This window comes from Cicer arietinum, chromosome 6 (genome assembly GCF_000331145.2).
Source record: "Cicer arietinum cultivar CDC Frontier isolate Library 1 chromosome 6, Cicar.CDCFrontier_v2.0, whole genome shotgun sequence".
NCBI lineage: Eukaryota > Viridiplantae > Streptophyta > Magnoliopsida > Fabales > Fabaceae > Cicer > Cicer arietinum.
Window position 1 is genome coordinate 18,698,697 of NC_021165.2, and position 15,829 is coordinate 18,714,525.

Genomic DNA, 15,829 nt, shown 5'->3' on the forward strand with positions numbered 1-15,829 from the left:
TAGATACATGGAAATTAAACTACCTAACAAGTGACAATAACCAGATCAGATAGTTCCTTCACCAGATTCATTTTAAACCTATTGACACTCTTATAGATTAGAACAGTAAACTATGACCAGATTATGGTGTGCCTTATTTAGATCTAGGTAGATAGATACATGGAAATTAAACTACCTAACAAGTGACAATAACCAGATCAGATAGTTCCTTCACCAGATTCATTTTAAACCTATTGACACTCTTATAGATTAGAACAGTAAACTATGACCAGATTATGGTGTGCCTTATTTAGATCTAGGTAGATAGATACATGGAAATTAAACTACCTAACAAGTGACAATAACCAGATCAGATAGTTCCTTCACCAGATTCATTTTAAACCTATTGACACTCTTATAGATTAGAACAGTAAACTATGACCAGATTATGGTGTGCCTTATTTAGATCTAGGTAGATAGATACATGGAAATTAAACTACCTAACAAGTGACAATAACCAGATCAGATAGTTCCTTCACCAGATTCATTTTAAACCTATTGACACTCTTATAGATTAGAACAGTAAACTATGACCAGATTATGGTGTGCCTTATTTAGATCTAGGTAGATAGATACATGGAAATTAAACTACCTAACAAGTGACAATAACCAGATCAGATAGTTCCTTCACCAGATTCATTTTAAACCTATTGACACTCTTATAGATTAGAACAGTAAACTATGACCAGATTATGGTGTGCCTTATTTAGATCTAGGTAGATAGATACATGGAAATTAAACTACCTAACAAGTGACAATAACCAGATCAGATAGTTCCTTCACCAGATTCATTTTAAACCTATTGACACTCTTATAGATTAGAACAGTAAACTATGACCAGATTATGGTGTGCCTTATTTAGATCTAGGTAGATAGATACATGGAAATTAAACTACCTAACAAGTGACAATAACCAGATCAGATAGTTCCTTCACCAGATTCATTTTAAACCTATTGACACTCTTATAGATTAGAACAGTAAACTATGACCAGATTATGGTGTGCCTTATTTAGATCTAGGTAGATAGATACATGGAAATTAAACTACCTAACAAGTGACAATAACCAGATCAGATAGTTCCTTCACCAGATTCATTTTAAACCTATTGACACTCTTATAGATTAGAACAGTAAACTATGACCAGATTATGGTGTGCCTTATTTAGATCTAGGTAGATAGATACATGGAAATTAAACTACCTAACAAGTGACAATAACCAGATCAGATAGTTCCTTCACCAGATTCATTTTAAACCTATTGACACTCTTATAGATTAGAACAGTAAACTATGACCAGATTATGGTGTGCCTTATTTAGATCTAGGTAGATAGATACATGGAAATTAAACTACCTAACAAGTGACAATAACCAGATCAGATAGTTCCTTCACCAGATTCATTTTAAACCTATTGACACTCTTATAGATTAGAACAGTAAACTATGACCAGATTATGGTGTGCCTTATTTAGATCTAGGTAGATAGATACATGGAAATTAAACTACCTAACAAGTGACAATAACCAGATCAGATAGTTCCTTCACCAGATTCATTTTAAACCTATTGACACTCTTATAGATTAGAACAGTAAACTATGACCAGATTATGGTGTGCCTTATTTAGATCTAGGTAGATAGATACATGGAAATTAAACTACCTAACAAGTGACAATAACCAGATCAGATAGTTCCTTCACCAGATTCATTTTAAACCTATTGACACTCTTATAGATTAGAACAGTAAACTATGACCAGATTATGGTGTGCCTTATTTAGATCTAGGTAGATAGATACATGGAAATTAAACTACCTAACAAGTGACAATAACCAGATCAGATAGTTCCTTCACCAGATTCATTTTAAACCTATTGACACTCTTATAGATTAGAACAGTAAACTATGACCAGATTATGGTGTGCCTTATTTAGATCTAGGTAGATAGATACATGGAAATTAAACTACCTAACAAGTGACAATAACCAGATCAGATAGTTCCTTCACCAGATTCATTTTAAACCTATTGACACTCTTATAGATTAGAACAGTAAACTATGACCAGATTATGGTGTGCCTTATTTAGATCTAGGTAGATAGATACATGGAAATTAAACTACCTAACAAGTGACAATAACCAGATCAGATAGTTCCTTCACCAGATTCATTTTAAACCTATTGACACTCTTATAGATTAGAACAGTAAACTATGACCAGATTATGGTGTGCCTTATTTAGATCTAGGTAGATAGATACATGGAAATTAAACTACCTAACAAGTGACAATAACCAGATCAGATAGTTCCTTCACCAGATTCATTTTAAACCTATTGACACTCTTATAGATTAGAACAGTAAACTATGACCAGATTATGGTGTGCCTTATTTAGATCTAGGTAGATAGATACATGGAAATTAAACTACCTAACAAGTGACAATAACCAGATCAGATAGTTCCTTCACCAGATTCATTTTAAACCTATTGACACTCTTATAGATTAGAACAGTAAACTATGACCAGATTATGGTGTGCCTTATTTAGATCTAGGTAGATAGATACATGGAAATTAAACTACCTAACAAGTGACAATAACCAGATCAGATAGTTCCTTCACCAGATTCATTTTAAACCTATTGACACTCTTATAGATTAGAACAGTAAACTATGACCAGATTATGGTGTGCCTTATTTAGATCTAGGTAGATAGATACATGGAAATTAAACTACCTAACAAGTGACAATAACCAGATCAGATAGTTCCTTCACCAGATTCATTTTAAACCTATTGACACTCTTATAGATTAGAACAGTAAACTATGACCAGATTATGGTGTGCCTTATTTAGATCTAGGTAGATAGATACATGGAAATTAAACTACCTAACAAGTGACAATAACCAGATCAGATAGTTCCTTCACCAGATTCATTTTAAACCTATTGACACTCTTATAGATTAGAACAGTAAACTATGACCAGATTATGGTGTGCCTTATTTAGATCTAGGTAGATAGATACATGGAAATTAAACTACCTAACAAGTGACAATAACCAGATCAGATAGTTCCTTCACCAGATTCATTTTAAACCTATTGACACTCTTATAGATTAGAACAGTAAACTATGACCAGATTATGGTGTGCCTTATTTAGATCTAGGTAGATAGATACATGGAAATTAAACTACCTAACAAGTGACAATAACCAGATCAGATAGTTCCTTCACCAGATTCATTTTAAACCTATTGACACTCTTATAGATTAGAACAGTAAACTATGACCAGATTATGGTGTGCCTTATTTAGATCTAGGTAGATAGATACATGGAAATTAAACTACCTAACAAGTGACAATAACCAGATCAGATAGTTCCTTCACCAGATTCATTTTAAACCTATTGACACTCTTATAGATTAGAACAGTAAACTATGACCAGATTATGGTGTGCCTTATTTAGATCTAGGTAGATAGATACATGGAAATTAAACTACCTAACAAGTGACAATAACCAGATCAGATAGTTCCTTCACCAGATTCATTTTAAACCTATTGACACTCTTATAGATCTGAACTGTAAACTATGGCCAGATAAGGAGACCATTATTAAACCCCGGTAGATACAAAAGACTAATTGGGAAATTAAACAACCTCAAGATAACTAGACCAGATAATTCCTTCACAATCAATGTGTGGTGAGTCAACTCATACAATCTCAATGTGTTGATCATTGGGATGCAATGATAATATTAATGCAAGATAAATTACCTGTCATCTCATCATTCACTTTCATATAAGAGAAGCTACCTTTAGCATAAGAGAATCCTACTCCAACTGGTGTCTCCAAATACAACATGTTTGCCTCTGCATCACAAAGTAACTAAGTCTATTATCATAATGAGAGAATTCCATGAAATGTAATGCAATGATTAATAATCCAATATAACACCTCTATTCCAACTATGATCATTTTTAATCAGAACTTCACCATTTGGTCTGAAAGGTCCATTTTCAGAAAATGCACTTATTCCAATAGAAGAACAGCCTGGTCCTGTACAAAAAAATAATTACCTTACACATATAAAAACTCCTTAGGAATATTTAAATCCAATTTTGAAACTAAAATATGTATAAACAATACAAAAAGGTAAAATAGAGAAACAAATGTTGGTTACTTACTATAGGAAATAGAGGAAGCTGCTTGTGCAAACTCCTTACTATAACAAACTCCTTGTGCAGTCTTAAGAAGAAATAGAGGAAGCTGCAAAAAAAATGAACTTTTTTTATAAATCCAAACAGAAAATAGTAATCAAAGGGTGAAAATTAACATACACTATAACAATAACTAACATATAACAATAACTATTCATATAAAAATTGAGGATTCATCACAAATCAAAATTTGAGAACCACAAACCCTAAAATTCAAATTTGGGAACTTTTAAATTATTACAATTTGTCATTCTTCAATGGAATTCCATAAAAACACTAAGCTGAAATTGAATAATGGAGAAATTGACCATACCTAGAAAATTGTTCTGTAAAGGAGATAGTGAAATCCCCCAAATTTTCTGTGTTCACCGAAACCAAATCAATAGGTGTTGATTCAGATGTGAAATTGGTATCTGGATCCGAAAAGCCACATACGGATTTCTGAATTTTTCGACACGGATTGGACGTTGCGAAGCCAAATTGGATCGATGCCATGGAAGCAGAGTGTTTAGAGCATGCGTTTTTCTTCTTCTTGAACTTCTGTTTAGGCCACGAGACAATAGCGGCGCGCGGAGGCGGCGGTCAGTGGACAGAGGTGTGGGGGAATGAAGATGCCATGGAAATGAAGGGTTCTAAGTGAACTTGAGGAAGAAAGAGTGGAAAAGGCTGATGCTTTTAGTTTAAAAATAATAAGGCTACGTGGCTCTTTCTGAAACATTTGATTAATCTAATGGCACAAAATGAGTGAAAGGTAGGGTGCCTTTCCCGCCTCTAAGTCAGAGAATCTTTTTCCGTAATACTAACTACGTGTCACACATGCGTCATCATTTCTTGCTAACAATGACAACAATGGTTAACGATGATGTGTACACCTAGAAGAGAAAAAATAGGAATAAAAGATTAATTGTATCCCATTAAATTTACTCTTAATTAATGATTGAATTCAACTTTTTAATATGTTTCTTTAATTAAAATGGTTACTTTTTAAAAATAAGAATGTATATTTATAATTTATATTAATTAGTTAACAAATTAGAGAATTCTTTGAAGTGACACTAATAAAAGTGAACTTAATTAATATAAATTATAAATATATATTCTTATTTTTTTAAAGTAACACAATAATTTAAAATAATTATCTTATCAGAGATAAATTGTAAATGATGAAATTTATCATTTATATAAGAAGAGATAAATTTTTATTGATAAAAAGTTCAAAATAATTATCTTACATGAGATAAATTATTAGCGATATGATTTATCATTCACGAGATAAGTTTTGCTTGAACTATCATTCACGAGACCACTTTTGATTTATCATCTACAAAATAAATTGTTACTAATAAATATGAACTATCATATATGAAACAAATTCTCATTGATAAAAAATTCAAAATAATCATCTTACACGAGATAGATTGTAAGTGATTAGATTTATCATTCACGGTACCATTTTTGATTGAATTATCATACACAGTAAATTTTTTGATTAATCATCTACAAAATAAGTTGTCACTGATAAAGTTGAACTATTATACACGTGATAAATTCTCATCGATAAAAAATTCAAAATAATTATCTCATAGGGACAAGTTGTAAGTGATATGATTTAAGTTTCATAGTGTGAAAAACTCTCACTGATAAAAAATTCAAAATAATTATCATACACAAGACAACTCTTCACTTACGAAATTGAAATATCATATATAAGACAAATTTTAACTAGTAAATTTTTTAACACAGTTATCATCTACGAGACAAGTTACCCAGAAAAAAAAATATACGAGACAAGGTGTGGCTGATAAAAATTACTATCATACATTAACAAATTGACACTTATGAGAATGAGATATCATTTACGTGACAAAATTTCAATGACAATAATTTTTAAATAACTATCTTGCACTAGACAAGTTTACACTTTTGTTTGTTTTTAATTATTTATTTAAATTAATTTTTTTTTATGCAAAGCAAGTTGACACTTTTGATTTGAACTATCATATATGAGACACGTTATTAATACGAGACATGTTTTTAATGATAAAAAATTAAAAAAAATGTTATCATATACGCGGTGAGTTGACGCTCATGAAAATATACTATCATTCGTATGCTAAATTATAATTGATGAAATTGAACTACTATACAAGGACAAATTATGACTAATAGAAATTTCACAATAACTATGATAAAAAAAATAAATTCTCATTAATAAGACTAAAGTATCATATACGAGCCAAATAATAATAGATAAAAAATTTAAAATAACTATTATACATATCACTATTGAAATATTGATTAAAAAATTATAACAAAAATTGTGAGACTTTAATTATACTCTTTTTTATAGAAACAATACATAAGACAAATATCAAACTATGAAAGGACTCCTACACACCCAACATATTTTGGTAGTTAAAGATATAAATATGGTAATTTTAAGCACAATTTGTGGTGGTAGGTTAGAAGCAATATCATTTTGATTGCAAAAAATCAATACAATCCAACCCCATCTATCGTTATTAATCACATAATGCAGACCTCTTTCAAAATGAAACCAGACATATGCATCCTTCCGTTCTCTATAATAAAGCCCGGATGAATTTATAACTCCCCTGTGGCTTTAAGAAGAGCAGAGAAAACCCTGTTTGAGTTTTACTTGAGTAAGAAGAGAAAAAAAATGTTGCAACACAATTACAATACCAGCCGCGTCGTAGCTTTGAAAAAGAAATTGCTCACATCCCACATACCATCTTGATTTAGATCATAAAAGCTAGCTAAGCTGTATAAATCACTAACACCTCAGCCGTTTTACCATCGTCTTCTCATAGTACTGCTGATTAATATTTCTTAATAGTTAATTACGTTAATCTATAATTCTAACATTAATCATTGACTCCTGTATAACTGTATTTAACTTTAGGATTTTTTTTTTGAACTTGATGCAAAACAGTGACAGCCGCTCTCCCAAAATATAATGACAAGTTTCTTCTTCTTTTATGTATTAGAGAGAAATGATTTACGACATTCTTTGATTCATTATCATCCTTCCAAGTTTTTTTATTTTTTATTAATAAATGGCTTCTACGAAAATTTAAGTTTATTTATTTATTTCATCATAGAATGTTTTTTTGATATTCTCGTCTTAATACAACACTTTTTATTTTTTCGTTTTTGTGCGATGTTCGTTTTGTTCACACCGACAAAATAGCTTTAATCCAATATCGATTTCAATTAATGACTAACATCATCAACTTTACAGATCTGGATGCATGAGTTTTCCAAACACATAAACTTTATCATATTTATAGGCATGTTATCATTTTGTGCTATTAACATGTATGTTTGTATATTATGAGTTTGTTTATAGATTAATAATTTTTTATTTCAGCAACATTAAATTTATATTATATCGATATATTTTATCAATTTGAATAAATAAATATTGTAATTTTTTTTTAAAAAGAAAAACCTTTGATGAACCTTGAAAATGTACTGTCAGAACTTTAGTCATCTTGTATGTCAACTTTCATTTTGTCTTAGACTAAGTCACTCACTCTGTTATTGTCTTGTTGAAGTGGAAGAGTAGAAACACAAAAATCATCATAGAAGCAACTATAAGCCCCAATTTGTGTTCTAAGTTGCAAAAATGATCCCTGTTCCATTATCTCAGTTTGTGTTTAATAAATTATTTTTAATTTTCTCCTTCAATGCATAAGTTCACCTATCCTTCCATCTTAATATAGATCCATTAAGCATGAATTTCAAAAATCTTAATATCATGTCTTTTGACACTACCCCTCACACCTTTTCTCTTGCCCTATATAATGAAGGAAATATTTTAACCTATACATCAAACACGACATAAACACTATAGTGCAACATGACTAATGTTCAAAATACAATACATAATTCTTTTTTTAAAAATATATCTAAAAAAAATCAACTATTTTATCTTAGCACAAGATATACCAACAAAAAGAAACAAAAGTAAAAAAATTATTAAATTACAAAGAAGAGAACCTACAACTCTTAACAACAACAATGATCACTTCAATCTCTTATACCCTACACCCTAAACAAACCAAAGAATTTGTCCACAAAAGCCCCAACTCCCCCACTCGTCGTTTTTTAGTTTTGAAAATATTTTTCAAAATAAATTTATATTATAAAAAATATTACTGAGTTGAGTCGCAAATTGCGCCACTCTTTTTAAGACGTTTCACGACACTGCCCAAATTGTGCAAGATAGACTATCAATCCCACTGCACTAACAATTACACATCCAATATGGAACTTAATGATTGTCACTCGTAATATGGTACTATGACCACACGAAAGAAATAAAAGAGGGTGATGTAGAACGGGAGAAGCGGTGAAAAGTCTCGAATTTCAGAGTACTTCTAGTGTGCTTTTTCAATTGAATAAAATTCTCTATTTATAGAGGATTTCTACAATTGAAGGAGATAAAAATGTGCGATCCATTAAACTGAATCCACAGAAAACTGCAATATGAAATTTGCAACGTTTTGACCGGACAAAAACTGATGCGCGAATCCACATAAAACTATAATGCGAAAAGACAAAAATTAATGCGCCAATTTGGAGAAGGAATTAGCTGGATCAAATGTTGATTCAGTGGAAGACAGACACATGTACAACGTATCAATGAGATAAAAATGCACACAAATATATTTTTAATCTTCCCGATTCTAAAAAACAACATACCACTTAGCCCAAACCCAAGCTCAGGTTGGACGACAGCGACACACGTGTATGATGGTCAATTTGCATGCATTTTCAACCCTTCACAAAATTGGATATCTATTGGGTCATATCCAATTGACATATCTCCACCTTATAAACACTATTAGTGTGCGTCATTCCTCCTATGTGGGACTACCAAAATTGTACCCCTCACCAAAATTTTCGGTACTTAATTTTTTTTTCCCCGAAAAATCAGGTACACAAATTAACAATATCATAAATTGTATTTTCAAAATTTATTGTGTTGTAATATTTGTGTTTAAGAACTTTCAAGGCACAAAATTTTCTATAGTGTACGGGTCATTTCGCTAACAAAATTTCCGGTATTATAAATTGTGCACCGAAAATTCCGCCAATAAAATTATCAGTAGTTAATAACTCTTCGAAAAATTAAGTTTTGAAATTTCCAATACTTAATTTTCAATACATAATTTATTATTTTTTTTATAGATTTTTTAAAAAGATTTTAGACTGAATAACATATGCGGTCCCATAACTTAATTTAAGTTAACGTTTTAGTCATTTATTTATTTATTTTTTTTCGATTTGGTCCTTTATTTTTATTTTAAGCGAAAATTTGATCTTTTATATTTTAAAATGCCAACAATGTTATCCTTTTTTTTACAAAAATTCATCAAAATTTTTAAACAAAATCCATAAAATTAATTACCATCTTCAATATAATGCAAATTTCATCAAATTCATATCTTAAATTTTTAAATAAACTCATATTTTCAATCTTTATTTGATGAATTTGATGTTGTTGGAGATGAAAATATAAGTTTACTTGAATATTTGAGTTATGCATTTGATGAAATTTGCATTATATTGAAGAAGATTATTAATTTTATGGGTTTTATTTGAAAATTTTAATGAATCTTTATAAAAAAAAAATGATAACATTGTTGACATTTTAAAATATAATAGATCAAATTGTTACTGAAAATTAAAATAAATGATCAAATCGGAGAAAAAAAAAGATAAATGACTAAAACGTTAACTAAAATTAAGTTAAGGGACCGCATATGCTATTTAGTCTTTTTGTTAATAGAGATGAAAAAACAACATATTATAATTTTTTTTATTTTATATTAACATATGACCATTTTTAATACATCAAATTAAACCTAAGGGTTCCTAACATAAGTAAATCAACCATTTCAAACAAACTTGTTTCTAAAATCAGTAAATCACAACACCCTAAAAATTCAATATCTAACATAAATCTTTTTTGGAGTCCTCCATAATTGCCGATCATGTGCTAATGTTATGGTTGCACATGTTAAATGTCGATCATGTAATAAACTATATTATAAATATATTAAACAATGCATACTGCGTTCTACTATACTATGTAATAAAATATATTATTTCCTAACATGTCAATTCCACACTCTACCGCCAAAAAAATGTAAACAAAAAAGATTGAAAATCAAAAGAAATTTCAATTTCAAAAATTTTAAAAATGAAATTTTTGAAAATTATTTTCAATCGGAAATTTTAATTTTCGGTTGAAGTATAACTATCAGAAATTTCAAATAAAATTCAAATTTTTTATTAAAAATAACATTCATAAATTTTATTTTTAAAATTTTTGATACTAAAATATAACTACTAAAAATTTAAAATTCAAAGAAAAAATTATTTTAAAAAGAATTTGAAAATATAGAGATATAATTATAATATTTAAATTCATTATAATTTTTTTATTCACTTAAGAGTATGAACTCTTATAATAAGTTGAAGGAGAAAAATTATAATTGAAGGTTCCAAATCAAATATTGCACGGATATAAAATTCAATCTTCCTCGGAAGATCATATGTACGCCCATTCATTTCAAATTGTGCTACAATTAATCAAGCTCGGCCTTAGCCATGTGGGCTTAGTAGGCCAATGAAAATCTAAATATAAAATATAGACAAAAACTTAAAGATGAGTCTAATTCATCAATTTTATGAAGTTACTTTTATCACCAATACTATCTACTTAGGACTAGAAGGAAGTTTCAACTAACAACTTCCAAAAGTATAACACACAACAAATAACACGAGTGGTGTGTAAGGAAAGGAAACAATGCTCAAAGAGTAAAAGTACTGAAGTGGGAAGGTGGCACAGAGGTGGTGCTCGTAGAAATGAAATAAAAGAACCAAACGCTCGTGGTCATTGACATTTCATTTTTTTTTAAAAGAACCGGTCCAACCCTACTGGTTTAATTGAGCTGAGTAAAAAAAAAAAAAAATTAATTATGGATTATCTCACTTTATAGCCGAATCCAAACTAAAATGTGGACCAGCTGGATCACAGAGTTTTCTTTCCTCTCCATTTTCGGACTTGAACCAAACAGTGAAAAATATAATAGCTTTCTCTCGTTTTCCTCTTCTCTCACTTTCTTTTCCACTCGACCAAAACCCCAACACCGAAATACACACCCACTGTAGAGGAGTGACGCCGTGGTATCAGGGATCAAAAGAATGGTCAATTGTTGACAATTTCAACTTCAGTTTCAACTTCACATACTCACATTATAGTAATGGAGGAATATCATTCATCTCCGTTCAATCTAGGGTTTTTAGACACTCTAAACCAAGACGCACTTCACGAAATCTTCGACAGCTACAACGCCTTCTGCAACGCCACACAATCACTTATGGGCGGTGCCGGAGACCTATCATTCGGTTCTGAATTTGTTTCTCAAGTTCACACTCTCTGCAAACACGGCCTCGAATCACTCGTTCGTGACCACTTTCTCCGAGTCTTAGAGGTATACCCAACTAGACATTTCACTTCTTACATTGTAAAGTTTGAATTTATATTGTTCCCTTTGTTTGTAGGAAACTTTTGAACGGAATGGGGCATCGAGGTTTTGGCGGCATTTTGTTCCTTACGCCGATTTTGTTGGTTTAAACAAGAATGATGATTTCAATGTGAGTATTTATGAACCTTGCTTTTCATCAATTGCTACCAAAATGATTAATAAATAAATATTTATATATATTTTTGTAATTTTGATACATTCAACTACTATTGTGACAATACCATACACATTGAGACACCAAAATGATTGTTTAATTTAGCAGTGCTTATGGAGTTATAGCAACTCGTTCATCCAAATTAAACAAACATCATAGCATGCAAGAATACCATAAAGCTAGAATAGACTAATTAAATACTTCCTGTTGAGTATGACTCACAGTAAGTGAGCAGGTTGTTCGATTGATAATGTTGTAATTTGGATTGTACTATTTAAATACAAGTTGTATTTTGTCAGTACTAATCATTTACATATTTTGTATGAAATAGATTGACGAGGATGAGATTGAGAATGTGTTGTATAATGCTTTGGAAGAAATCTCTTTGGAGAAACAGTTTCAAGAAAAGTGCTTGTTAATTTTGGTCCATGCTTTACAATCTTTTAAGGATAAAATGTCGGAGGAAAGTCATAATTTTGAAGCTGAAAGAAATTACCTTACCTCTAAGTATCAATGGATTGTCTCTTCTGTTCTTATGGCTACACTTCCTCGGGTTTTTCCTGGTTTGTAAGCAGTTTATTGTTCTTTTATGATAATGATAATGATAATGATAATGATAATGTTAATGTTAATGAGGGTTTGTCATTTCATACTATAAATACGTTAGTTGTTTTCAACTTTTGATTGTAGAATCTTATCAAAATGCTCTTGGTTTTCCCTATATGCCTAATTTTACAATCGAATTTGATGCATTAAGCTCTAAAAAGCAGGGATATAGGTCAGTTCGTTCATAGTGCAATGGTTTCTTTGATTTTCTTAAAAACATTCTAGTTGCTTGAAAGCTTTGCTTTTTTAGAAATATAGCTACTGTCCTTCCTGTTATCACCAATCCCCTTCTTTGATATTCTTTTATTATGTGCTTAACACTTTGTTTTGTTTTTTGCCTTGCTTTTCTTTTTCATTTGCTACCATTAGTTATACTGCATTGGTATTTTAAAAGAAGGTTGGAGGAGTTAAGTACAATCATGGATGGAGAGTTCACTGATGATGTATCTGAAAATAAGGATGGCATGGATTTGGATGAAAAAGGAAAAACATGCAACAAAGATGGTGAGATGGATGTTGATGAGTGCAATAGCGACCGTCGGTTCTCAGAAAACAGTAGATTGGTGAAGAACATTGGAAAAGTTGTTCTTGATCTCAGAAGTCTTGGATTTACCTCTATGGCTGAAGATGCTTATGCTTCTGCTATATTTTTACTACTAAAGGTGAGCATGTTTATTTATGAAATTCGAAATCTGGATCTTCCAGTTTTCCTCAGTCTCTTTTATCAAGTTTGGTTTCACCTTTATGTTGCAACTATTATGTGTTTTTGTTTGAGTATAATATTTGGGTGGGTTACTTGTATGGATACAGGCAAAAGTATATGATGTAGCCGGAGATGATTTTAGGAGTTCTGTCCTACAATCTATTCAAAGCTGGATACAGGTTTGTAGTGCAAATATGTTCTGAACGCGTATCGATTTCACGATTTGTGCGCGCCTGTGCTAGTCTGTTTCGGCGAATAAAAGCTTTCATGATTCTAACATATGATACTTATGACTGGAATCATTCAGGCTGTTCCTCTCCAGTTTCTGCATGCCCTTCTTGTTTATCTTGGTGACTCTGTTAGTTATGAAAGTACTTCATCAGGTCTCAAATCACCTTTAGCACCACAACCATCGTCGTGTTGTCCTGGAATTGATACTCCTTCTGAAGGTCTTGTCAGATGGAAGTTGCGGCTGGAATATTTTGCTTATGAAACACTACAAGATTTAAGGATAGCTAAATTATTTGAGATAATTGTCGATTATCCTGAGAGGTAGTTTGTTAATTGTAATTCCCCGCTTTCCTTCTTGCTTTTGTGTTAGAAAATTAATTACCTTCTATTATGTCTTAATAAATTTAATGGCATGGGCAAACATATTGACGGAAACATGTTCCGTGGGTATAGCTTCCTGCAGCAGTATGAGGAGAATGGCGATTGACGGTTGTTCTACGCTTTGACACGTTCTTCTGAAAATTATTGTTTTGGTTGTATGACTGGATAAAAAATTAAAATTTAATTTAATTATAAAACCAATGCTTCATCCAGTTGCATGTTTTAACCTCAGTTTGAGTCATAACAAACTCATTTTTTGCTAGATCATATCTCATTTGTTTATGCATTGTCTTCTGAGCATTTATTTTCCTTTTGTCTTTGGTGATACTTGAAGCTCTCCTGCAATTGAAGACTTAAAACTTTGTCTTGAATACACTGGACAACATTCAAAGCTGGTGGAGTCATTTATTTCTGCACTGCGTTATCGCCTTCTTACTGCAGGCGCATCAACCAATGATATATTACACCAATATGTTTCGACTATTAAAGCCCTAAGGACAATAGATCCTGCAGGTGTTTTCCTCGAGGCAGTTGGTGAACCAATAAGAGATTATCTACGAGGAAGGAGAGATACAATAAAATGCATAGTGACCATGCTGACAGATGGGACAGGTGGAAATTCGAGTGCATCTGGAAATCCTGGAGATAGCCTTCTTGAAGAGTTGAATAGAGATGAAGAAATTCAAGAGAATTTTGGTATTGACGATGATTTTAACACTGATGATAGGCAAGCATGGATCAATGCTGCACGGTATGTTGATTGGTAGTTTTCACTGTTCTTTCTGATGTGGTCTTCCTGCCAGTTTATGAAATTGATGTTTTGTCGAAATTTGGTTTTCCGAGCAGATGGCAACCTGACCCTGTGGAAGCAGATCCATTGAAGGGAAGCAGAAACCAAAGGAAGGTTGACATACTTGGGATGATTGTTGGCATAATTGGTTCAAAAGATCAATTAGTTCATGAATATCGAACTATGCTTGCTGAGAAACTTCTAAATAAATCTGATTATGATATTGACTCAGAGATACGAACTCTCGAACTCCTTAAGGTACTTATTCAAACAAAAGCTGTGTGTAGTCATTCTTAATTTTGATGTTCCTATGCAAACATCTGTTTAATGCTTTGTTTCTGCAGATACACTTCGGAGAGAGCAGCCTACAAAAATGTGAGATTATGCTCAATGATCTAATTGGCTCAAAGAGAGTCAACACTAACATTAAAGCTACCATAAGCCAGCCATCTCAGACAAGTAATTTCCAAGTTCAAATATCCCTTATTTGTGATCATTACTAAAGATAGTTTTAACTATTATTTACTTCAAGTCCTTTTCACCAAAATTTGGCTATGCGCTCTTAGGTGTTGAAGCCGAAGACAATGCAATATCCATGGATAAAATAGCTGCCACTATCATATCTTCTAATTTCTGGCCTCCAATTCAGGTCTGCAGATAAAATTATTTTATTGATAATTTTTTAATTTCTGTCTTTCAGATAATGTGAAAAAAATGATTTGTGTAAATTATGATTCAAATTATAGTTTTCATTACTCAGCCTGTATGTATATTATAGTTTGGTTCATTAATTAATATTATTTCTTAGAAGAAAATACTAATAAATAATCTTCAATTAGATTTTGTTTACTACTTACTATATGTGCTTAGCAGTACCAAATGACTCCATTTTACTGCTTTTTGTTTAATAAGAATCACATCTATATATACCTGAGAGAGGCAGGGATTATAAATTCAAATAAGGGTTCTCCTTTTACTCAGTTCTGTAGTTTGTAATTCCAAATCATTTTAGGCAACTCATTGATAGAGCTAAGAAGGACCATAGGCCACCTATTACTAAAGTGTATGTGAGGCGCCAGCCTGGCACTAAATGAAAATAACTAACTAGTGAATAATAGTTAGTTGGGAATAGAATAAATAGGAG

General features: G+C 31.3%; 1 protein-coding gene and 1 long non-coding RNA gene across 2 annotated transcripts; one reads left to right on the top strand and one right to left on the bottom strand.

The window, feature by feature from the left end:
* Positions 1 to 3,285: 3,285 nt before the first annotated feature.
* Positions 3,286 to 4,859, bottom strand: LOC105852294 (uncharacterized). The gene is made up of 4 exons (XR_001144142.3): positions 4,551 to 4,859; positions 4,205 to 4,286; positions 3,975 to 4,076; positions 3,286 to 3,889 (listed from the first exon to the last, which is right to left on the bottom strand). It is a non-coding gene; the product is annotated as an uncharacterized lncRNA (long non-coding RNA).
* A 6,273-nt stretch (positions 4,860 to 11,132) lies between these two features.
* LOC101500131 (anaphase-promoting complex subunit 2) lies at positions 11,133 to 15,412 on the top strand. The gene is made up of 10 exons (XM_027335396.2): positions 11,133 to 11,766; positions 11,837 to 11,929; positions 12,306 to 12,537; positions 12,950 to 13,242; positions 13,391 to 13,462; positions 13,591 to 13,835; positions 14,230 to 14,646; positions 14,742 to 14,943; positions 15,030 to 15,144; positions 15,252 to 15,412. The coding sequence occupies exons 1-10, from the start codon at positions 11,536 to 11,538 to the stop codon at positions 15,344 to 15,346; spliced, it is 1,995 nt and encodes a 664-aa protein (XP_027191197.1). The 5' UTR covers positions 11,133 to 11,535; the 3' UTR covers positions 15,347 to 15,412.
* Positions 15,413 to 15,829: the final 417 nt, after the last annotated feature.

Excerpts from the sequence above, each read along its gene's own strand:
- LOC101500131 (XM_027335396.2), top strand. The coding sequence starts at position 11,536 with ATGGAGGAATATCATTCATCTCCGTTCAATCTAGGGTTTTTAGACACT. Across the intron at positions 14,647-14,741 it reads GCATGGATCAATGCTGCACG|ATGGCAACCTGACCCTGTGG; the intron begins GTATGTTGATTG and ends TTTTCCGAGCAG. Across the intron at positions 14,944-15,029 it reads GAACTCTCGAACTCCTTAAG|ATACACTTCGGAGAGAGCAG; the intron begins GTACTTATTCAA and ends TTGTTTCTGCAG.